This window comes from Lissotriton helveticus, chromosome 3_1 (assembly GCF_964261635.1).
Source record: "Lissotriton helveticus chromosome 3_1, aLisHel1.1, whole genome shotgun sequence".
NCBI lineage: Eukaryota > Metazoa > Chordata > Amphibia > Caudata > Salamandridae > Lissotriton > Lissotriton helveticus.
Window position 1 is genome coordinate 1,912,935,113 of NC_136061.1, and position 24,779 is coordinate 1,912,959,891.

Consider the following 24,779-nt stretch of genomic DNA (forward strand, 5'->3'; position numbering starts at 1 on the left):
AAATTATTATTGATAGCATGTGACAGACATGTTTAGGTTTTGTAGCATTTGATAAAATAAAATAAAATAAAATAACTATTGCACCTGCTTGCCAAAGTCAGACCTGTTGGTGCTGCTGGTGCTTGTTAACCAAGCTCTCCATCCAAAAGATAAATGGGTCAGGGAAAAAGCAGTGTGAGAATGGGACAAGACTGGATGACTGTAAGGGATCAAACGTAGTCAAACTGCTGTAGATCATCCTTTAATGAGAGCAAGCAGGAGGCTGGCATCAGTCTCTGGTACAATCCACAACTGTCTGCCCTCCTCCTAAATTCTAGAACACATGCCCTTGGTTGTCAGCTAACCTGGATACCACAAACTGGAGTGTAATATAAACAAGAGTATAGAATATCATACATGACAGTTTGTCTGCTCCATAGACATGATCTCTCTGTGAAATGATGAGATCTTACATGAAAATAAGGAGCAGATTAAAATCACATAGTTCTGAGAGACACCTTGTAGCTCCCATGGAAGAGGAGTGCAGGATGTTCCTCTGTGCCAAAGACACACGCCTAGAAGTCTAACTGGCACCCTTGGAAGCTAAAAGAATCAGAATGAATTACAAACACAGGAACTGGGCTCAGGGAAAAACTGGACTGAATTCAGTGTCAGGAACAGGACTGGAATACACAGAGCTGAAATACTAAATACAAGGCTAAACAAGATCTACACTCAAACAAGGCAAGTCAAAAATATGCAGACAAACAGGAACACAGAACACAAGGCAAGGAGTGTGTATATAACATATATCTGTGCAGATCAAGAGGCGTGCAGACAAGATACTATGATCCACTGCTAACCCAGGAATAGAAATGCATGAAAACAAGGGAAAGAAATGGATACTACAAATAGCCAAAAACATGACAATGGATACAGAGAATAAGGGATACAGAATCAAAGGACAGACCTGTAATAACAGCATCAGGAGCACAAGGAGACTCAACAGAAGTCAGTAACAAAGCACTGCACTCTGTGCTCACAGAGATGAAAACAGCTGGAGGCTTAGGGTAGGGGCACAGGTGCAGGGAGAAACCCAGGTGCAAGGACTTAACCAGGTGCAGGGAATCCGGGAACCACCAATTAAGGGAATGCTGAACTGGGACCTGGAGCAGGGTAAAGACCAAGGAAACCAGGAGACACAAGAAAGGGAAACAGAGTATGGATTGGTGCAAACATAGAGAAGGATCAAGGACCAAGCTAGTGAACAGGAAACCACTACCAGGATGTGATCTACGAAGGTTCTGGGGAGAGAGGGAACTACAAGGACCATAATGCATCTGGGAAGTGGAACAGACAAATGAACTAAAATGAAATGATGAAATGAAATGATAGGAGTCTTATCGTGCGCAAACTTAGCCCAGTGGGCGTCAAGGCGCCTAATTCAAAAAACCAGCTCATGACGCAGACCAAGCAGTTCATCCTGAATAGGCTCTTGAAAAGCACCACGTTTTTAAGGCCTTTTTAAACAAGTCTAGAGAGGGTAGAGTTTTAATCTCCATAGGCACGGTGTTCCAGAGCTGAGGAGAAACGACGGAAAAGGCCCTGGCTCCCCATCTGGTAAGCCTGAAGCAAGGGACAGCAAGCTGGAGTAGTCCCGCAGAGCGAAGGCACCTTGTGGGATGGTAGCGGGTAAGTAGGGAGCTGAGAGCGCCTTTAGATCCATCCTCGAGAGCTCTTTACGTCAAGCACAGGATTTTAAAATAGATTCTGTGCTGGACAGGCAACCAATGGAGGTCTCTCCTCGCGATGGTGGCAGATGATGTCTTAGGAAGGTCTAGGACAAAACGTGCAGCAGCATTCTGCACGATTTGCAGCCGATGTATGAGGCCCTTGTTGGACTCCATGTATAGAGAATTGCAATAATCCAACCTGGAGCCAACAAGGGCGACTGCAATCTGCTTACGTGCATGCAGAGACAGATAGCTGCGAATTCTGTTGAGTATCCTGACAACGCCCCAGCAGGTTGCCACAGTCCGATTAACCTGAAGAGACATTGAGAGTGAAGTATCAAACACCACACCGAGATTTCTGGCCGATTGAGAGGGAGTGGGGCAGGTGAGTATGGTAAGTGTTGATGTGTTTATTGACCTATACTGATATAAAAGCAGGTTTGTAAAGAGCTCTCATGAGTGACATCTAGTGGCAGGATGGCAGAATCCTGCCAAAAAGAGTTAGTAGTGATGGCAGAATGTGTCCTTTTGACTGATTCTAAATCTTAAATGTAACAAAATGGCACACAAAACAATCCAAGGACAGAAAAATTAACTAATGAAGAGAAAGTACAGCTTATTTATGATGAAATATTAGACATCGCTCTTTTCTCACATTCATGAGCTGGTTAAACAGAGGCGCACAGAAATCTTTTCTAAAGTCAAGCAGCCATGGGATGCTGTGGAGGTTGTGCAAGTGGCTGTCTTCACAAACGGGAACCATGTGAACGAAAGGGCCAATAAAATTACCTTCAGTTTGAAGTCCAGTTCTGCCACATAACTGCTTTTTTCGCACTCAATGGTGACTTTCCCTCCAAGCTCCATCGTCATTGTGCCATATAAAATTCCTAAAGAAGCACAAATGCCAAATAAATCTAGTAGAATGAAATGGACTAATACTTTGTTTAAAAAGGTTATCACGTGGCACGTACTCTGCACAATTCCTACAATTTCAAAAAGGATACAATTGTTAGTTTTTGGGAAGTATTACCTAAAAGTTATTTGATAATTATAGTACAGAGAGAGCGTGGAATTTTTAGTGAGTCAGCAAAATACAAACGGTCTGTCGAAATTGAAGTCTGTCGGGCTCCAAATATAGAGCAAGACTGCTTTCTAGCCATGATTCTCCTGCAGAGTATGTACTCTTTATCATCATGTCCCTGGTGCCAAGACAAGCAACTTGATTAACATTCATACATGTAATTCCACCAACTTTTTGTGCAACAAATAAATCAATTGCCACACATTGGCCGGTCACTGCAATTGTATGTTATCGGTGGCAAACACATTGCATGGTGGTCAACAGAGTAGCCCAAAAACACCAAAACACCAAAACGTGTATTCAAATATTAATCAAAAATAGTTTCAGGTGCACACACCAAAATGTACCACTGCCTTCGCTTTTCTGCCTTTATGCATGGGTCTATGGATGTTGAGTTTTGTTTTGACGTGTGGACCGCAGAACAAGTGTAAGCCACAGTTACTCAGCTAAAATGTTATGATCCTCTTCTCCTAGTGAAGCCCCTGCTATTCTGAGGAGCCTCTACCCCTCTTCCAGGAGACAATGCTGATTGAGAGTTGTCAAAATGTTATGTTTTTATTAAATCATTCACAAATAACGTTTTATATATACTAGTACAACATTCATAGCTAGTTTTAACCATTCTTCCATCGTTATAAATTATGTATAACAATCATACCAACATTGACTGCTTAACTAATTAAAATACAGATCTGATCAGGAGTAAAAAGAACACAGTGCAATTAGGTAATGTTTCATTGTATAGAGCAAGATTCTGAAAATCCGAAAAGTCAACAATTTTTGATTGTCATAAGGCATTGCTTTCAAAATGCATCCTTTTGTAGGACAGTCCCATTCATAGATAGTAATATATGTCTACCTGTGCTTTGGGTTTTTATTACAATGCCACGGACAAAAAGCAGAAGGTTTATCAATACATATTTGTAGAGCTAAATAGTGGATATTGCTATGTTATGAATTCAATCAAATACAACACCTCCTGGAAAAGACAGTTGGGATATGATTCTCTTCATGGACATGGTGTGCAATGTCCAATTGCATTAGAGTTCTTTGCAGACTAAAATTATATTTTGATGAAGGTTATGTTTAACCCTGAAAGTTAAATTGCTCAACTATCACATTTCAAGAGCAAATGTCCTTGTTACAATGTGAAATTCATCATGCACATTGTCTCAGCTTAATCAGTTGCTACGGACCCTTCCAAAGTGATAAACAGGCAGCACCTTGGTGAGACTTCAAGGCTTGCTGGGATCGTGCATTTGCAGTGTTCCCCGCTTTGCAAAGTAAAAAAACCTCTGAACTGCGCAAGTACCAGAATTTCATGGACGTCATTTAAGGGTCGCCAGAGGTTGCAGTGGTGACTCCTGGCTTGCTCCTTGCGACCCTTGGTTCAGAGGTGGCAAGATCAATACCAGAAACTCAGGGGCAGCTCGTACTTCTGGACGTCGGTTGGGGCTTCAGTCACCTTGTTTTCTGTCACTTTGTTTGTTACACTAATAATAATTATTATTGCATTATTCATTATTAGTGTATTCAAAATGGAGAACAATTAGCTGTGGTGTAACATTTCTTTGCAGCTGAAGTAAGTAAAAAAGAAAATTATGCTTTTAAATGTTTGTTGGGTGCTTGCGTGTGGATGAGAGAGTGTTTATGTGTGAGAGAGAGAGAGTGTATGAAAGTATGAATGTGAGTGTAAGTGTGTGTGTGAGTGAAAGACAAAGGACATGGGATGTCAGTTCCGCTACCCCTGGGATTTTGGTGAATTTAGGTCAATAAAGAATGTTAATGAACAATTTGCTAAGGGTTCATTAACCATACTACAACACATAAGAGACTTTTAACATAACTTTTAACTGCCACAATGCATTCAATTAGCTTATTTGAAGATTGCCCAGAGCACCAGTACAGGCATTCTCTAATCCATTTGTGTTACTTTTTCATGTATATGCAAGTAGGTTAGGCATGGAGGCTGTGTTGTACCAGAGTGAAGGGAAAAGTGCTCAACAGTAGCTTACTCAGCACTGGATTGCCATATAAAAGAATACCTTTCTAGCACATAGCAAGTTATAATTAGTAGCATTATTGAGTTAAAGTCATTCTGCAGTTATGATTAACGAGCCAACACTACTGCCAGAAAAGACAACAACACTTGAACCAATGTGTGCAATCAGCCAAAATGGATGTTCCTAGGCACAAAAGCTTAAGTGCATTGTCTCAATGAGTTTCAACTTCAAAAATAACAAGCAGAGCTACTTTTGATGTTGATTCATTGCCCAGAAGTCAAAACAAGCCTTCAGTCGAGCATTATGGGGGGACAATCAATAAGGTCTAATTCTTTAATTACATCGTGACTAAAATGACTTTCATAAAAAACAAGAGCCATGGCACATCTTATGATGAGGGCTGTGTATTTTGTTAGGATGATTAGCACCAAACTGTAATGGCACTAAACTGCAATGGCCTGACATTAAAACATTTTTAACCTGTTGTATCACGTACAGCAAGGAATCTGGCGATTAACTGGGATATGTCTCTTAATTACCTGTTTTAAAAAAAATCTTTATTGACATATGCGACAAGAATATAAGATACATCCTCTTCGGCATATTATGAAGCTATACATCAAAGGAAGGTCAATGAATCGAAAGAACAAAAGGAAGGAGAGACAAGAAAAACAGCGCCAATGGCACAACAAATGTATTCATACAGTGCTATATACCTCATAATAGCAAGACCTAGCATATTATTGCTTCTCTTTATCTCCTTCTTCAATATACCATACTGTTTTAATAGATGTCACTTTTATAACAAACATCTTTTATTTAAGCTCAACTATCCCCCCCCTTCCCATACCACCCCCCCTATCCATGTCTGTGCATGCAACCTTCATCCTGTCAAAATGTTCATGTATCTTCCTCCTTTATGTAGGGGTCACCCTATTATCTTGCGGCCTCTCTGTTTTTAAAATTAACTGTTAAAAAGTGTATTAGTGCAGAGCTATTCATCTTTTGTAGGATTTAAGCAAAAATAAGGTATGACAGACTTAAATGGTTTTGATTTTTAATGACTTGAGGTATGCTCAACTGACGTGAAATCGGAAAGCAAAACCATCAGTCTGGATCCTGACAGTGGAGTTCATAATAATTTCCGGGCCATAGACCATCTAGGAATCACTTCTGAAGGTGATCCAGATTGCTACTCCAACTCAACTTACTTAAGATTTGTGAATTGCCAACTAACAAAAGAAGAAATTATGTTAGCAATAGAATAGGGCACACATAAAGTTTTATTTGAACGGAAAGCCAAAAACTGAAATCAAATGTGAAGACTCCGACATAATATCTACTTAAGACTGGAGGAAGTAAACCACTATCTGAACAGTTCAAAAGGTTAGTGTTGCTAAAGCAACACATGGACACTATACTGTAGCGTCTTAGGGTCTGATTCACGAACGTAAGTTTGCACATGTCGATCTACTCATGTGTAGATTTACATCTGCACCTAGAGTAACTCTCCACTTTTTGCTGTTCACAATTTCTGAGTGGAGATTTACATGGAGATGTAGTTTTAATGCCCGATGACTGAGTTTATTAGTGTAACGTTCATACTATCAGCTTTGCACCTATTTGTGGAAATCTCTGCCACCATGGGGCAAAGGTCTCCCTGCAGGAATTTCTAGGAATATTTATAAATGTTATTTATTATTTTAAAAAAAAGTAAAATGAATTAAATGTAAAATAAGAAAGGAAAATAATGTTAAACAAATAAAATGAACATAGGACGCTCTAACTTCTTTAATACTAGTTTTTGAACAATACTTTAAATTAAAATTGCTCACTCTCAATTACATTTATATTTAACTAGCTGCCCGTCCCGACGTTGTCCGGGTATAAAAAAGATTTACCTGAAGGACGGTAAACTTTACCGAACACTACCCCACCGCTTTCCAATGCAGCAGTCGTCTTAGAATCCACACGCCCACACACAACAACGCTGAAGGGCACGCACACCTCACGACGTGCACGAACGCTAATCTCATCACAGTGAGATTAGCATTTGTGCACGTCGTGAGGTGTGCGCGCTCTTCAGCGTTGTTGTGTGTGGGCATGTGCATTCTGAGACGTGTGGGCGTGTGCATTCTGAGACGCCTGCGTTTATCCCCGGTTGAGATCGGTAACGCTTATGCCCACAAAGGTTGCTTCGCAACATATGTTATTAACGCCGCCTGAATGTTAATGTGCGTGAATGCGGCGCACCTTGTGTCTTCTATACGGACGTGTGAGAAGTGATTATAACTCGTGAATGGAAAGGCGCGCTACTGAATGACGCAGGCATTTTTTTGTTATAAAATTTGTGGCACGCCCCTCTGAGAACGCTGTTGTGGTACGCCCCTCTCACAAAGTATAATGTGTGTACTTTGACACGGCTACGACCACGCCCCCGACACGCCAATGGCCCTCTGAGTGTGTAGTTTGACACGCCCACACCCACGCCCCTCTGACAACAGTTACGGCCACAAAGTAAAATGTGTGTAGTTTGACATGCCCACGAACACGCCCCGACACGCCCACGCCCACAAGGGACTACTTTACCGCTAAGGTTCTTTGACGTTTCTAATGTATATGGTGGCCACCTGTATAGCCTATGTCCATCTGCTGCAACTCCCCTTTCCAATGCTGTATTGGGTGTTGTGATTGGTGCTGTACTTCTTGAGTTTACCCGCCTCAAAGGTTTCAGCTCTCTCTTTATAATAATAGTATGGATTTGTAACAAACTGGTTATGTTATGTTTCATTTGTAATCATTTTTAGACTTTTTAAACTAAGGTAAACATTTCATTTAATTTATTTTAAATGTTCGTATATTAAATTCAAATTCAATAACATTTAGTATCAATTACATTTAAATATGTTAACTTAAAAAAAATATATACTATAAATTTAGAATTAAAATAATTAGTTTTTGCATTATTTCCTAGGGGGTATTAGTGATATAGCCTACTTTTATTATGTTTTATGGAGGTGTATGGTAGTATCAGTGGTTGGCCATGTGTGGTGCCTGACTTACTCTAATGCTGTGCTGGAGTATTTTTTTGCCAGATTTTTTACTATTAGGGCCATATTAGAATTAAAAGTGTATTTTGTGAATTGCAATTGTCTTACTCTTAAGCGATGTGTGTTTTGTATTACCAACCAAGCTCCTCCATGAAACCCTTCCTAAATTTCCTTAAACCCCTCCCATTTAGTAGTAACTATTTCCCATTTTCACACCACTCCCTCTTGTCCCTCCCACAGTTACTAATAAATCATATACCTAGTTGTGCAGAGATATATGCCACCAGGGCAGATCTCTCCACCCAGAAAAGGTAGAAGAGGTGAAGCTGGAGATCTCTATGTGGAGGTTTGTGAATTGCATTTTGTAGTAAGTAAAGAGGTACTATGTGAGAACTACTTTACATACTTAAAAATGCTTTTTCTGGATCAGGCCCTAAATGTCCAAAAGGCACACTTACGTGTTGGGAAAAACACTTGAAGTGGTAAAGAGAAAATGGCAGTGGCCCGACCTTGAATGAAATGTTAACATGCATTGTAAACAATGTACATACTTTGGGATGGGAGAGGGCACCTCTTAGACTGTCTGTCTGTCTACACAGCACATCCATACAGCAAAATAAGTTTAGATGAGATCTGAACTATGGTTATTTCTCTGGGAATGGACATAATGAGATTCAAAATATTGTAGTGTTTACTGCTTGGTTGAATCAGATATGCTGTACTACTCACAGCAAGGATCATAAATCTGTAACAGTTGCCGAGTTCCAGGGAAAAGGTTTTCAAATCCCTATTCAATGTCAACTTCTGTTTGGGTAGAGGGTTAGACTGTGAATTCAAATTGGTCACACCAATGTTACAACTAATGAGAATAAAGCAATAAATTGATGACCAGGCTGAAAAATGTACTCGAGCCTTACTGGACATACTTGAACCCTATACCCTCAGCAGCAAACAAGATGGAACCAACATCTGTCACACTGTTACTTAGCTAGAATTCTAAAATACATTGATGTACTATTAATTATCCATGTTAGCACTGTTTCAGTTTATTTATTAAAGAGCTCAATTAATTAAAACCATTGACTAAGTGCATACACAAAACCATTTAAGTACAATCATTTCAGGAAAAAGACTAAAGCAGTTGCGCAAGATATTAAACAGCTGTTCAACTAAATGAAGACAAAGTGCAGGATATTACACATATAGAGTGCTTATCGTGATAAATTGTCCTTGAGATAAAACGCAGCAATCAAGCTTAGGCTGCCAGTAAGTTGTAAAGTGGCAGTGCAACACATGTTAAAAGAAAAACCTGTGCAGAACTTGATCAGGGAGCATCTAGTTTAGCCGCCGAGATTGTAGCATCGGTTAGTCGGTTAATTTTGTGGTCAAGTATTTTGTGAGCATTCACCAGCTCTGAGTGTCCGTTGAATTAAAGCAAGTTATGGTTGCATGCCTACATTGGTGTTATCTCCTCTGGATCCAAACTGGTCTTAAAATGTTTGCCTCTCATAGGCAGATTTGGTGAATCACAGTCTTGGGAGCTTTTTTGCAAAGTTGACAAAGTATGGTTGTGGTACTTCCTTGGTGTAAGACGCCATTTTGAACCGAACGTGCCCCTCAGTGCAAATGCATCTTTGTCTGCAAGCAATGAGCATGTTTTGACTGTCTTGTTTGCCAAGACTTTAAATTGGGAGAAAGTGAAGATCATCTCCCATTCGTCTAGTAAGCCAAGAGCTGCTAAGGAATTGGTGAGGTAGGCTATAGCCGGGTTAGTGGTCTATGCCAGTCATATCCGCCCAGAGATTGTGGTTCAGGGTCCATTATTAGCCTGTTTTTGCTTGTAGCAGAGTCTGATGAAGGCTCCTTGCCATGCTATTGAATGCTTAACTGGGCCGGCGACGAGTGTCGCGGCAGGGAGAAGACTGACTTTAAGAGTTTGGTAACTGCGTAATCCAAGTAAACTGCTGCTCTTCCCCTCAAGTCTTCACTACGTAGACGGTGGTTGGAACCAGTTTAGCCTGGATTCTTTTCAGAAGAGGGAGATATGTGGAAGTTGCTTGAAGGCTACAGTTACAGCTATTTATTTCCAGCACATAAGCTCCAGACACTGTTTAAAGAAGCTGCGTCTGTCGAGAAGCATGCCCAGGTACTCGTACTCTATTACCTACTCTACACTGTCCGAGCCCAGAGGTCACTGGTGGGGCTGCACGCTGGTTTTCCCAGAATCATTATTTTGGACTTCTTTAGATTGATTTCCATTCTGTTGACAATGGTATATGAGACTGCAGTCCCACCATTGATCTAGGGAATTCTATTTCTATATAGCTTTAGGTGTTAAAATTGCAATATTAACACATGTTTATTGAATACATAATTTTGCCTTCCTAGTGGTTCAGAAGTGTATATATCAAAGCAATATTTCCCCTTACAGCTTTGCTTCTTTGTGGATATATTGGTAGGTCTCAGCTTTGCCCTTGTTATATTTCTACCCTGATAAAAGCAGAGCGGAGGCACTACTTAACAATATAGTACATCACCGTCCAGAAACCCAGGTTGGTATTGTATCTTTTAGTAAAATGGTGCCCATTGTCTGTTATAAAGATTAGTGATATTCGCACCCTTCCTCAATAGATTTTATTGGTTTACACTTTTTCAACAATTTATCTATAACTGTGAGTGTAAAAACCTGTACATACAGACACAATGCCCAGAAAATGAGGTGCAGACACTAAGGCTACACTACAGCATTTTCCCATAGACACAGAATAGGTAAACCCCTTTGATACATCTGGCACTAAGAGTTATAGAATAAGGCTGACAAGTTATGTATGTCTGTAATGTTCTTGTATACGTTCCCCATTTATGTATTGTGCTTCATTGCTTTTTGAAGCTAGGTCCACACTTTAAAAATATCATAATAATAATAAATGCATGGTATTTAATAACAGGTCACGCATTGTTCTATAGCACATTCAAGTTATTTTGTAATTTTTAAACAAAGGTTGACGTAATTCAACAATACTTGTGATAGAGCGCCATGTTGTTTGAGAAATTGTAGGGGTGCACCATAGACCCAAGTAGTGAGCACCCGCATATTTAGAGGGCCATATTATTGTGTGATTTTATAATGTAGCATTAGGCTGGGGATCTGTCCAATATGCAGAACTGTGTTTATATCATTTATAGATTGATGTAGGGTTTTAGTTGAGAGAATCATGCTTTACTTAACTCAGAAATAACTGCTCTGTGTGTAAACGTGCATTGAGATTAAACGTGCCATATTAAAGTTGCACATGTAGGCTGCCTGATAAGAAACGTGATGTTTTAACATGAGAATAAAGGTTGCTAATGTGAAATGTAATGTTAGGATTGATTGATGAAATGTTTATGTTGTTATATTAGAAATGCATTTAAAAGAGTAAAGGCCTGAGACATGGAAACGCTGGCAGAGGCCTAACTGTGGTTTTCTTAGCATGACTAGAAATGTCGAGTTGGACATATATTTTGGGAAAGAAGCTCACGGTTGCAGTTGAATTTTGAATTATAACTTAGAGCGTGCAGAGGGATTGTGTCTGATGCATTTCTTTTGCAGGTGCAAGTCCATGTAGCTCGTTAGGTAGAATGAACCATTGTTTAGAAGTTAGATTAGTAGGAGAAGAGATGAAGGGGGTGCACTGGTATGTGCACTTGCAACATTTGGCGGAGAAGGTGCCTGGGACCCAAGGACACAGCAACGGTTTTTGGAAGAAGAAGGTTTGACGCTTGAAAAGTATGAGAGGCTGTACCTGCTGAAGGAGGAGTGTCATGGGTGTATCCATTGTTTTTGTGATTTTGTATTAGGGAAAGTGCCCTGAGGGTGGAGAGTTAGTTCGGTCTTAGTGAAGCTAGGGTTAGGTCAGTTGGGTTTAGACTGGGTCCTGTCTAAGGCAGTCCAATTAGATTTGCAATTAGACATGGGTCTTAGTTTGGAATAGGCAGGAGAAACTAAGGAGCATCTTAGAATGAGCTCAGAAATTGAGGATACTTACCTGGAAAGTGAATGTGCTTCTTAAGGAGCCTTCACAGCTGACACCTTTTCTCTTGCCTGGGAGGGATGTTAAGTAGGGATGTCACTTTAGAGTTAGTGTAGGGACAGACTAATATTTTTTAGTTCCCATTGGAACAGATGCAGTCGAGTTTTCCAGTGGGCACAGCTATTGCATACCTAATGCTTCTTGAATTAACTTTGCTTTTTATTTTGAGTCTTCAGACTCTTGCGTAGGATTATGTTTGTATTAGTGCCAGTTTATTTTTTGAACCTCTTGTTGAGGTGCTTTTATGTCCAGTTATTTTTGGCTTTGTAATACATTTTTAAACTTTTCTTCTGAGTCAATGTTCCTTCAAATTAAAACGTGTTGAATTAGGAATTTGTCAAAAGAATATGAAATTTAACGAACTTCCTTCACACTTCCATGCACATTAAAAGGTCTAGTCGGCCAGGGATTTTTTGGATTGGTAAGGTGAAAATCTATACGAGAATCCCAGCGTCATCAGTTGGTAGCCAGAGGAAGGTTAGTTTCTGGAAGTAAGGGAGTTCTAAGTTAGGATAAGAGTTTTCCCAAGGCCCATAGAATTCAGGTGATGACCGTCCAGTGCATTACCAGCGGATGACGGCGTTTTATGGAAACTGAAAGAGAGTGACAATACGGCAAAAGCAGCAGTTCGTGGGAGAGTGAGTATGAATAGGGCTATATGTTGTTAGATTGCGGTGTTTGTATTGCGATGTCTTGCGGAGTGGGAATGCCTGTTGTATGAAAGGAGATCAGGCTGTGAGCGAGCGCAGCCCGGGAAAAATCTTAGGCTCAAGGAGTAGCTTAAGTGGGTCGGGTGAACCGTAAACCCAAAGTAGTTGTCAACCATTGTTAAGGGGATCGTGAGGTACCATCGATTGCCCGCAGGACCGAGATAGGGGGAATGAATGTGTGAGTGCATGAGTAACTGACGCTGGTTGTGAGTTGCTGAGCGGTTGTAACCTATCAGTGAGGTGATTGTCCGGTCGTTTCATGGACAGACAGTTGCCAGTTTCGGTAGACAATTACATGACTGTGGACGTACAGTCAGACTGTGGACGTACCGTCAGAGAAGTACTTGCTTGGAGGTACAGGCGATTAGTTCAGTGTGTGCATGGGACGTATGCGGGCGGAGGAAAAGTGACGTCAGAAGGTGCTGCGCTGTGATAGGGCGGTTGGTGTGAAGCCGCGTTGGGATTGGTGGATTGTTGTCAGGAAGTAAACAAGCGCTGCGAACAGAGAAACGTTGGTTTCATCATGAAATGTTTTAAGGTTTTACGAGATCTGTTCAAAAAAGGAGAAAAGAAATGAGATCGGGGGGGAGAGGCTCCGCCCGAGGACACCCCATCTCATTACATGGCTACGAATGTGGGTTTGCATATCATACTGTGGCTCGAGAACTGGTGCAAAATGAAGGACGGAAATGAGGAATTGACTTTTCCCAGATATGGAACTTTTAGATTAGAAGTGTTATACCAATTGATATCGATTATGGCTTCTTCGCGACCTTTGCCTAGACCGATTCAGGTTGAGGCACTGAATGCATGGATTAGGGCGGCACACGAAAGAAACAGGGACAGGAGACAGGAATGAGTGAAGATGTCAGTCAGGGCATTTCAGGATGCGAGATGGGATGCATTGGAATAGAGATGGAGGGTGCAGACGATTGAAGGGGATAAGTTGTATCCATTGTTGGTCAAGTCAGGGGACGCACAGAAAAAGAAGGTCAAGGATGAGGACAGTGATACTGATGAAAGCTTGTTAGAAAGGATGTTATCTGAGAGACCGCCTCCGTACAATCCGGAGTCAGAGGGGGACATATCAGCCCCGTTAGAAGGAACTAAGAAACCCCAAGCCCCATTGTGTTCTGAAGTAGTTGGACAACTCTCAATGGGGGAAATGCAGAATGCGGAAAGTGTGAGTTCTCAGAGGTTACCGGATGCTCTTAGAGTGCCGGTTACCATTGGTCCCATAGTGTCAGTGTACAATCCAGAGCAGGAGAGGAATGGAAGCCCACGACAGACAGGAATGGAAGGAAGTGCTGGCTTTGGAGGGAGCAGAGTAGTGAATGATCTGGTTCCATCACCGAGGCCTGTAGAGTCAAGCAAACCGTTGCTGGCTACAGCAGATTTGTCAAGAGGGCCGATGGATCTGAGGGGACCAAGACCAAAATCCCTGGGAGAATTGAGGTCAGACCTGAGAACATGGGAGTCAGTTGAAGGGACTCAAGGTGATCAGTCAAGAGAGGACTTGGATCATGGGAATGGCGAGAATAGAGTGGCTTTAAGGGACACCTTTGAAGTAAATAGGTGCAGAGAACAGGACAGTGACTGCAGGGAGTCAAGTGGTGCATCTAGTCGAGGTATCCTTAGGACAGCAATAAGAGGAGGAAAAATGTTAGATGTGATGCGGTTGAAAGCAGAAGTAGATGAGATTGTTGAAGGGAACTTGCCTATAGAGAGAGGGGAACTCTATGAGCCAGAGGAGTTGTTGTTTGTAGCAAAGGATGTGACTTATGAAGCAAGAACTGCACATGAGAAACTAACTGAATTGGCAAACAGATACGATGTGGATTTGTCTAAAACGAAAATGTTTGCAGGGTGGTCATCGGTTACAGTATATTGATCAGGATTTGGACGAAAAGAGGATAATTGGACTAAAGACCCACATTAGAGAATTACTTATAGGGATACGAGCATGGAGTAGGCTTTACAAGTGGGAAGAAAGATGGTCCAAGAAAAAGAGTGTTAAGAGAAATGCAGCAGAACCACCTCCTCCGGGAGGGGGGCTATCAGGAATTGGGAACTACCCTTTATGAGAAGTGGCTAGTGGAGGGTATGTGCATGTGCCTTGGAGTAGAGGAGATTTGGCGGCATTCACAAATGAATTCCCAAAACTGAGAGAGAGTCCAGTTGAATGGTACAAGCAGATTGAGAGGTTCGTCAAGATTTCGAAAGTGTTGTGGAATGATTTGAATACACTGTTTGACATTTTAGTTCCGACTGACTTGTGGGTAGCCTGCAAGGTTGCCGTTGAATGGCCCACATCTGAACCGGACAGGGAGGTTCTCACGAATGGCCTGTCACCTTTTGTTATGAAGAAATATGAACAGGAAATTACGTGGTTGAAAGCTAAGGTACAGTGCATGAGTACTACGAAAGGTTGTTGCAAGTTTTCAAACAGTACAGTGGGTTGGATGTAATGGATCCTAGAGATATGGGACAGTTTGTGTCAAAGTTTGTCCTGGATTGAGACCTGAGATTTGCCTTATGATCCAGCAGCATTTAATTTGCTGGCAGAACAAGCCGCTGGATGAGATATCGAGGTATGCCAGATATTACAGTGATGAGATTGATTTGAAACATAAGAAACTCAAGGATAAGCTGATGCTGTCCAGATGCTAGCGGCTGATAAGGGAGGCACTCTGGGAAGGAAACAGAATGGTCAGGGCAAGCCAAAGGGAAGTACAGACGATTCTAGCCCAAAGGTGGATTTGGCAACACTGAAAAAGACCATGGAGTGTCATCAGTGTCACCAGATTGGACAATGGAGACGCGAGTGTCCCTGGAATCCTGCAAATCAGGTACAGCAGGAGGAAGAAGTAGTGCAGGTGCCAGAGCCAGAGGTGACAAAGGCGGTAGCAAAGTCAAGTCGACAAAAGGGGGGATTCGGCTCCACGAGTACAAGTTCCCCTGCCTCCGTGGATCTCGACAGGGACTCAGACTTACCAACAGATGCCCCTTTTTGATGACAGTGATGACTGTTACCTAGACCCGTTGGCATGACGGTGCCTGAGGGGGGAGGAAGACTGCACTCTTGGGGCAGTCTTGGAGGTAGACCAAAGGGGACCCTTTGTGGAAGCTGATGTTGATGGTCACTCTACCACCTTGTTGGTTGATACTGGTGCTACCCGTTCTACTGTAAGATCTGCAGTAGTCCCTAACCTAACCCTCTCAGGACAGAGTATCCAAGTTGTAGGTGTTGCAAATAAGAAAATAACAAGCCCTTTGACAGAGCCGATACCTGTGAAAATAGGAACGTTTCGTGAACGACACCAGTTTGTGGTGTGCGATTCGAGCCCTGTGTGTTTATTAGGGAGGGATCTCCTGTGTAAAGTCAATTGCACCATCTATTGTACCCCTAAAGGAGTGGAACTGCAAACTAGTGATGATGATGCTGCTTTTAAGGTCTCAAATCAACATTTGTGTATTGAAATGTACCCTGTTGTGACAGTGGAAGAGCTTCCACTAAATTTGAGGGACTCGGTCTCACAGGAAGTGTGGCACTTCACTGGTGAGGACATAGGCTTGATCAAAGGAGTTAAGCCTGTCAAGATTCAGGTTAAGCCGAATGTTGATTTTCCAAGAACACCCCAGTACAATTTGACCCCAGAGACGATTGCCGTGATAAGACCTGTGATCGAGTACATGATCAAGCAAGGGATCCTTAAGGAGATAATGGGCAGTCCATGTAACTCGCCTATTATGGGGTTGCAGAAGCCGAGTGGGAAATTTAGAATTGTTCAGGATTTGCGCCGGGTGAACAACATAGTTGTTCCCTGTTGTCCAGTGGTACCGAATCCATCTGTGATATTGTTCCAGATTCCATGTCAAGTGGAATGGTTCACTGTGATTAACCTTTGTCAGGCTTTCTTCTCGATTCCATTGCATGAGGAAAGCCAATTTCTTTTCGCATTTAAGCTGGAAAACCGTGTTTTAACATGGTGTCGTATCCCACAGGGGTATACAGAGAGTCCATCAATCTTTAATCAGATCTTGAAGAAGAATCTTGAGAGTCTTGTACTGCCGCAGAACTCTGTTCTCGTACAGTACATTGACGTTCTCCTTGTGGTGTCAGAGACTGAAGATGCGTGCAGGGTTGATACCATTGCCTTACTGAATCATTTGGCAGGGAATGGACACAAGGTGCCACCAAATAAGCTACAGTACTGCTTGAGCGAGGTGCAGTATTTGGGTCACCGGATAGAAAAAAGCAAGAGGAAGGTGTCACCAGACAGGATAGAGGCAATCATGGGAATGATGGTGCCTTCTACTCAGAGATAAGTTAGGATGTTCTTAGGGATGGTTGGCTACTGTCGTCAGTGGATTGCCAACTTCTCATTGAAAGCAAAGCCCTTACAGAGACTGACGCACAAGGATGTAAGTGATCCGGTATCATGGAACGATGACTATATGAAGGCATTCTTAGAGTTGCGAGAGGACCTTTGTCATGCTCTGGCATTGGGGATGCCTGACTACAACAAACGTTTTCATTGTTTTGCTGTGGGCAAGAAGGTTGTGCATTAGCAGTTTTAGTCCAGGATCATGGAGGTGTCCGTAGACCAGTTGCCTACTTTTCAGCTATTTTAGATTCAGTAGCTTCGGCGTTGCCCAGATGTCTCAAATCCGTTGCTGCAACGGGTGTCAGCATTGTAAGGTGTGAGAGTATTGTCATGGGTCATCAGCTAACAGTGTTTTTCCACATTCTGTTGAATTGTTAATGACCAGGACCAAGACACAGCACTTGACCAATAATAGGCTCACACGCTACAAGCAGGTTATACTTGCTGTGGAGAATGTGACCCTCAAGAGGTGTTCTATTTTGAATCCTGCTACATTGATGCCGTTGCCGAACACACTTGATGAAGATTGTGTGGACCATGATTGTCTTGATGTGACTGAACTTTGCACCAAACCAAGACCTGACATTCTTGATGAACCATTGCTTGACCCTGATGAGATTTTCTGTGTTGATGGTTCAGGTTTAAGAGACAGTGTTGGTCGTTTGAGAGCAGCCTTTGCTGTATGTACTATTACAGGAGTAGTCAAAGCTGCATGCCTTGAAGGAGTATACTCTGCTCAGATAGCTGAGATCATTGCTTTGACTCGTGCCTCATTGCTTTGACTCATGCCAGCTTAGCAGCAGATCAAATTCGAATTACCATCTACACTGACAGCCAGTACGGGTTTGGTGTGGTTCATGACTTCGGACAGCTCTGGTCTCAGAGATGTTACATGACATCGTCTGGATCACCCATCCGAAATGGGGAGTTTGCGAGGTTGCTCTTAGAGACCTTACAAAGCGGTACAAAAGGGGGCGGTGATGGACGGATTATCTGAACCAATCAAACACTCACACCCAGTCAACAGATCAGGGTTTAATCCATCACCATTCTTTAGCCCACTCTGCAACCCCAGTTCAGACATGGCCATATGCAAATCAGTCTGACCCTGTGCCTCATGGGAACAGTCCAGCCCGAACTGCCAAGCCATGCCTTCCCTGGACCGGAAACAAGCTTCCTAGGACCAGTTTCTGGCATTACAGCCATCTTCAGCCAGGCTTGCTTGAATCCAGTGGCAAAGTGAGCAAGGGACTCACGTCTGAGCATACCCTGCCAACTATGGCGAACAAAGCGGTACAAAAGGGGGTGGTGATGGACAGAGCATCTGAACCAATCAAACACTCACACCCAGTCAACAGATCTGGGTTTAATCAATCACCATTCTTTAGCCCACTCTGCCACCCCAGTTCAGACATTGCCATATGCAAATCAGTCTGACCCTGTGCCTCATGGTAACAATCCAGCCCGAACTGCCAAGCCATGCCTTCCCTGGACCGGAAACAAGCTTCCTAGTACCGGTTTCTGGCATTACAGCCGTCTTCAGCCAGGCTTGCTTGAATCCAGTGGCAAAGTGAGCAAGGGACTCACGTCTTAGCATACCCTGCCAATTTATGGTAAACAAAGCGGTACAAAAGGGGGTGGTGATGGACTGAGCATCTGAACCAATCAAACACTCACACCCAGTCAACAGATCTGGGTTTAAATCATCACCATTCTTTAGCCCACTCTGCCACCCCAGTTCAGACATTATAGCCATATGCAAATCAGTCTGACCCTGTGTCTCATGGGAACAGTCAAGCCCGAACTGCCAAGCCATGCCTTCCCTGGACCGGAAACAAGCTTCCTGGGACCGGTTTCTGGCATTACAGCCGTCTTCAACTAGGCTTGCTTGAATCCAGTGGCAAAGTGAGCAAGGGACTCACGTCTGAGCATACCCTGCCAACTTATGGCGAACAAAGCAGTACAAAAGTGGGTGGTGATGGACGGAACATCTGAACCAATCAAACACTCACACCCAGTCAACAAATCTGGGTTTAATCCTTCACCATTCTTTAGCCCACTCTGCCACCCCAGTTCAGACATGGTCATATGCAAATCAGTCTGCCCCTGTGCCTCATGGGAACAGTCCAGCCCGAACTGCCAAGCCATGCCTTCCATGGACCGGAAGCAAGCTTCCTAGGACCGGTTTATGGCATTACAGCCGTCTTCAGCCAGGCATGCTTGAATCCAGTCGCAAAGTGAGCAAGGGACTCACGTCTCAGCATACCCTGCCAACTTATGGCAAACAAAACGGTAAAAAAGGGGGTGGTGATGGAAGGAGCATCTGAACCAATCAAACACTCACACCCAGTCAACAGATCTGGCTTTAATCCATCACCATTCTTTAGCCCACTCTGCCACCCCAGTTCAGACATGGCCATATGGAAATCAGTCTGACCCTGTGCCTCATGGGAACAGTCCAGCCCGAACTGCCAAGCCATGCCTTCCCTGGACCGGAAACAAGCTTCCTAGGACCAGTTTCTGGCATTACAGCCGTCTTCAGCCAGGCTTGCTTGTAACCAGTGGCAAAGTGAGCAAGGACTCACGTCTGAGCATATCCTAGTACAACTTATGGCGAACAAAGCGATACAAAAGGGGGTGGTGATGGACGGAGCATCTGAACCAATCAAACACTCACACCCGGTCAACAGATCTGGGTTTAATCCATCACCATTCCTTATCCCGCTCTGCCACCCGAGTTCAGGCATGGCCATATGCAAATCAGTCTGACCATGTGCCTCATGCGAACAGTCCAGCCCGAACTGCCAAGCTAAAGCCTTACCTGGACTGGAAACAAGCTTCCTAGGACCGGTTTCTGGCATTACAGCCGTCTTCAGCCAGGCTTGCTTGAATCCAGTGGCAAAGTGAGCAAGGGACTCACGTCTGAGCATACTCTGCCATCCTATGGCGAACAAAGCAGTACAAAAGGGGCTGGTGATGGACAGAGCATCTGAACCAATCAAACACTCACACCCAGTCAACAGATCTGGGTTTAATCCATCACCATTCTTTAGCCCACTCTGCCACCCCAGTTCAGACATGGCCATATGCAAATCAGTCTGACCCTGTGCCTCATGGGAACAGTCCAGCCCGAACTGCCAAGCCATGCCTTCTCTGGACCGGAAACAAGCTTCCTAGGACCGGTTTCTGGTATTACAGCCGTCTTCAGCCAGGCTTGCTTGAATCCAGTGGCAAAGTGAGCAAGGGACTCACGTCTGAGCATACCCTGGCAACTTATGGCGAGCAAAGCGATACAAAAGGGGGTGGTGATGGACGGAGCATCTGATCCAATCAAACACTCACACCCAGTCAACAGATATGGGTTTGATCCATCACCATTCTTTAGCCCACTCTGCCACCCCAGTTCAGACATGGCCATATGCAAATCAGTCTGACCCTGTGCCTCATAGGAACAGTCCAGCCCGAACTGCCAAGCCATGCCTTCCCTGGACAGGAAACAAGCTTCCTAGGACCGGTTTCTGGCATTACAGCCGTCTTCAGCCAGGCTTGCTTGAATCCAGTGGCAAAGTGAGCAAGGGACTCACGTCTGAGCATATCCTGCCAACTTATGGCAAAAAAGCGGTACAAAAGGGGGTGGTGATGGACGGAGTATCTGAACCAATCAAACACTTACACCCAGTCAACAGATCTCGGTTTAATCCATCACCATTCTTTAGCCCACTCTGCCACCCCAGTTCCGCTAGAAGGTGTTCCTGATTATCTGACTTGTCCATGAGAGAGGCATTATAGGAGTGCAGGAGAGTATCGATATCATTCCCTGTGAAGGAATTCATGGATCTAGAGGGACTAGAGGGAGCGTTTGAGAATAGTATGGTTCTCCAACGAGTGGATGCATACGATTGAGAACAATCAATGGTAGAGGGGGGAATGGTAGCTTAGAGTAGGGGGAAGTGTCAGGAGTAAGATTGTGTCTGTAGATCCCTGTAGACCTGTCTGTCAATCTATCGTTAGCCAGTTTAGTGGTGATGAGTATGAGCTTTTGTAAGTCAGCACTTGAGTTGTTGGATATCAAGCGAGATAGTGTCCAAAGTGGAAGAGGGTACAAAGAGTAGATGAGACTCGAGGAGTGTGTCAGGGAACTCGTAGGCTGAGCTGGAATACTGATGGCAGCGGTTGTGGGTTGATGTCCAGAGAGCTCCAGGTAGGGGTTGGTTAGCAAGGAAAGGTTTTTAAGATGGCAGGGGGGCAGAGGAGAACTATTAAGCTGATCATCTAGATTCTCTAGGGACGACATGGTGTTGGGGTAGATCACAGATGGGAAATATGGCTTCAGGAAAGACATCTCTCTAGCTAAGAGGCAGGAAGGATAGACCGCAGGTCAGATAGGCCAGGGCAAACACAGGGTGAGTGGAGGTACGGTGTGGTGTGGAGGGGAGCAGTGTTCTGTATGACCTTATTCCGGGTGATACCACTCACCCGTTGAGAACCGTATGTATGTCAGTACAATTCGATCTTTTAGATCGCGGTACTTTACAATGCGGTTTCTACAACGCAAGTCGTTACAACGACTTGCGTTGGAGGGCGTGGATTGAGGATTAATATAATTTTATATTCCAACACCAGCCCACGTAACAGTAGGGAAGGTGTTGGAATATAAAATTACAATATTCCTTAAACAACAGCGCCATCCAGCGCAAGTCGTAGTAATGACTTGGCTTGTAATGGCAGCGTGGTAAAGGTAGTGCGGTGTAAACACCGCGTTGTAAACGATGTTTCCCTCGAGAACCTGTATCCCACCAACATGAAGGCAAGATGGGCAAAAGAGGGGGTCTGGAAGCATTAGAGGAGGATAGGGGGATAGTGACAGGGGGAGTGAAGTTACCAGCGGGGGTCGTTTGGTGGGACAAAGACGAGGGACGGTTGCAGAGCCCATATGTAGGAGTGTCAGGAACCTGGTTAGAGATGGAGTTTTTGATAATGTGAAAAATTACCTCTAAAGACCCTAGATGGCAGTCTGCAGTTTGGATGAGGATTATCCCATTATTATAGCTGGAGATAGTAGAATTTGCTTTGAAAGTGGTTGAAGGGGTTACCACTAACCTAGTTTCATGAGCGAATTTTTGGAAGAGGTGATCAGGCTAAGAGAACAGATAGCATTCTTCCATTTGGCTCTTCTTTTTGAGTCGAAGATGAGATCGCAAGTCTTAAATCCCGGTAAGGGTCAGAAATTAGCATTTCAGGGTAAGCTTTGAGAATTCTATGTTTGAGGCATTTGGATGCATTTGAATGCATTTTAGATAGGCTGGGAGGGAATTCAATAGTAAAGGCATTGATGCCCAGTTGAATTAGCTTGAACTGTGAATAAGGATCCATGATGTTAAGTGGTAGACGGCCAGAATAGAGACGTGGAGGGGGAGAAGAGGGAGTAGGTGAGCATATGGCCACAAAACAAAGAGAGACCTAGCTAGAACAGTCAAACACAGGAATATATTGCCGAAATATGGGTTACAAAGGTCACGCCCTAGGAGAAAGCACAACACATATGCCAGAAGGGAGCCTCTTTCAGCTCAGGGAGGCCTAACAAATCTAGCGGAGACCAAGGAGCGTCTAGGTCCAAGAAGATCAGGAGGAAAAATGAGGTGTTCTCTACTGGGATGTGTTGCACAACTCAGTGGAGAACATGTCCAGGCTCCCACGTACTGCCTGAGTGGCCAGTCAGACCAATCATGACGCTGCTCCTGAAGCGTTGTAATTGGCTGGGAGAGTCCGGGAGCCTGGATGCTTCCGGTGGCAGAGAGCAAGGACAGAGGAGAGCCATGCCTCCCCGGCCTACGACCCCAATACAGAGGCAGCCGCCACTGTCATCATGATCTGAACGTGCAGCACAGTATGGTTTTCTCTTACATTTAGGTTTAACATGTACACCTCTCACCTTTACAGTGTGCGTACGGCATTGTAATGATGTAGTCCTCTCCTCTACTTAGGAATGTAAGTCGAGCTTTGCCGTCCAGTATTGCAGAAAGTGAATTACCTGTGGTTAATAAAGAAACATATTACAAATGTTGCAGTTTATAACTTTTCATATGTTCACTGAAAAAGATATTCTAAAAGATTAACTTTTCAGTCCAATATCTGAATCAATTGTTACACCATATATAAATGCCTGCTTTCCCTTTTTTTTTTTTATAAATCTTTTTATAAAGACAGTAGTGCAACATTTATACCACAAACAATCAAGGAGAGGCTCTGGCCTTCTATATCTTGTATGTACATTGGGTATACAGATACATATTACAATAATTGACATATTGGTACATTATAGTTATATTGTGGGAGAGACGAGGGAGGGGATAGTAGGTGGAACACAAGTATTACCTCTATACTTGTTTCATTTACTCTATATTTGTGACCATTTTTTCGGACAGCCCCTTGCAATATAAACGGTCTTTTCCCTCATCATATTCCAGTCCATATCGGTTTCCCATGCTTCTACGGAAGGTTCCACACTGGCGCCCCACATTCTAGCCACATTATGTTTTGCGACCCTCAGGCCCAGCGATACCCATGTTTTTTCTTTGGTATTCAGGTCAGTGGGTTCCCATATGTTCAAGAAACATCTCTTGACATTGAGATCCATTTGTGTTCCGAGCACTTCCCCCAAGCTACAATGTATTCCTATCCAGTATGTTTCGACATGAATGCACTCCCACAATATATGTATAAATGTACCCTTATGGCCGCATTTCCGCCTGCACCCATTTTGAATAGTATGGGTTCCATGACGCATATCCTGTGTATCTGGACCAGTCTAAGTCTAGCTGAGATCGCAACCTCCCTGGGAGAGGCTATTGCTTACTGCCACTTGTCTTCGTCCAAGTCCGAGTTGTCCCTTTGCCAACACCCACGGAGGCTTTCCAATGGGTCTGGGGTATTATTTATCAGTTTTTTTTATAGGTTAAGGATATTGCCTTTGTTTGCATATAACCGTCTAGGAATCGGTCTTCTAGTGGCGAGCCCTCTGGGGGTGGTCTCTCCCCTCGATATCTGTGGAGTCAAAGCATGCCGCACCTGCAGGTATCGAAAACGTTCCGCGTCTGCCATCTCATATTCTTGTTGCAGGGTAGAGTATTAAACAACCTCTCCCACCCTCCACAAGTCGCCCACCCTGGAGATCCCTATTATGTCCAATTTATCAAATCCCTTCATCTTTTGCAAGGTACCCAACCGTTCTGAATCCCACAAGCGGGTGGCCTGAGTTATCTTATGCCCCCATCTCATGCTTCTAGTGGCCACATGCCACACCTGCACTGAATGTCTGTTGGGTCCTGTCAGTTGGAATTTTGAAGGTATGGAGTAGAGTGCCATATTATAATTTACCCCAGGCAGGAGCCATTCCTTCATCCTGTAGCCCAGGTCATCCCAGTGCCGATAAGTGCATTGGTTGATTGCAGACAGGTGGGCCACCCAGTAGTATTTTTTAATATCCGTATGCCCTATTCCCCCATTGTACCATCCCCTCACCAGATTTGTATGTGAAATACAGGCCCCCTTCCATAGTAGCTCTCTCTGTGCCCTTAGGTTAGGGAAATTCTGCAGGGCATATAGGAATCGCTGTAACAACATCATTTTAAATAGGGCGGCTCTACCCAAAAACGACAGTGGGAGAGTCTTCCAGTTTCCCACATCTTGTTTCAAGCGTTGCAACGGGGTAGGAGATTACTCTCGTAGCCAGCCCTTGGGTCAGTTATATACATTCCTAGGT

The 24,779-nt window shown here is 43.6% G+C and overlaps 1 protein-coding gene across 2 annotated transcripts in view; it reads right to left on the bottom strand.

Moving 5' to 3' along the window:
- OSBPL5 (oxysterol binding protein like 5) overlaps positions 1-24,779 on the bottom strand; it is a 970,364-nt gene that overhangs the window by 144,005 nt on the left and 801,580 nt on the right. For both annotated transcript variants that reach the window (XM_078682923.1, XM_078682922.1), the window contains 2 exons: positions 22,950-23,048; positions 2,502-2,599 (listed from right to left, as the gene is read on the bottom strand). In XM_078682923.1, the coding sequence (XP_078539049.1) occupies positions 2,502-2,599; positions 22,950-23,048 (197 nt within the window). The remainder of the gene's footprint in view (positions 1-2,501; positions 2,600-22,949; positions 23,049-24,779) is intronic.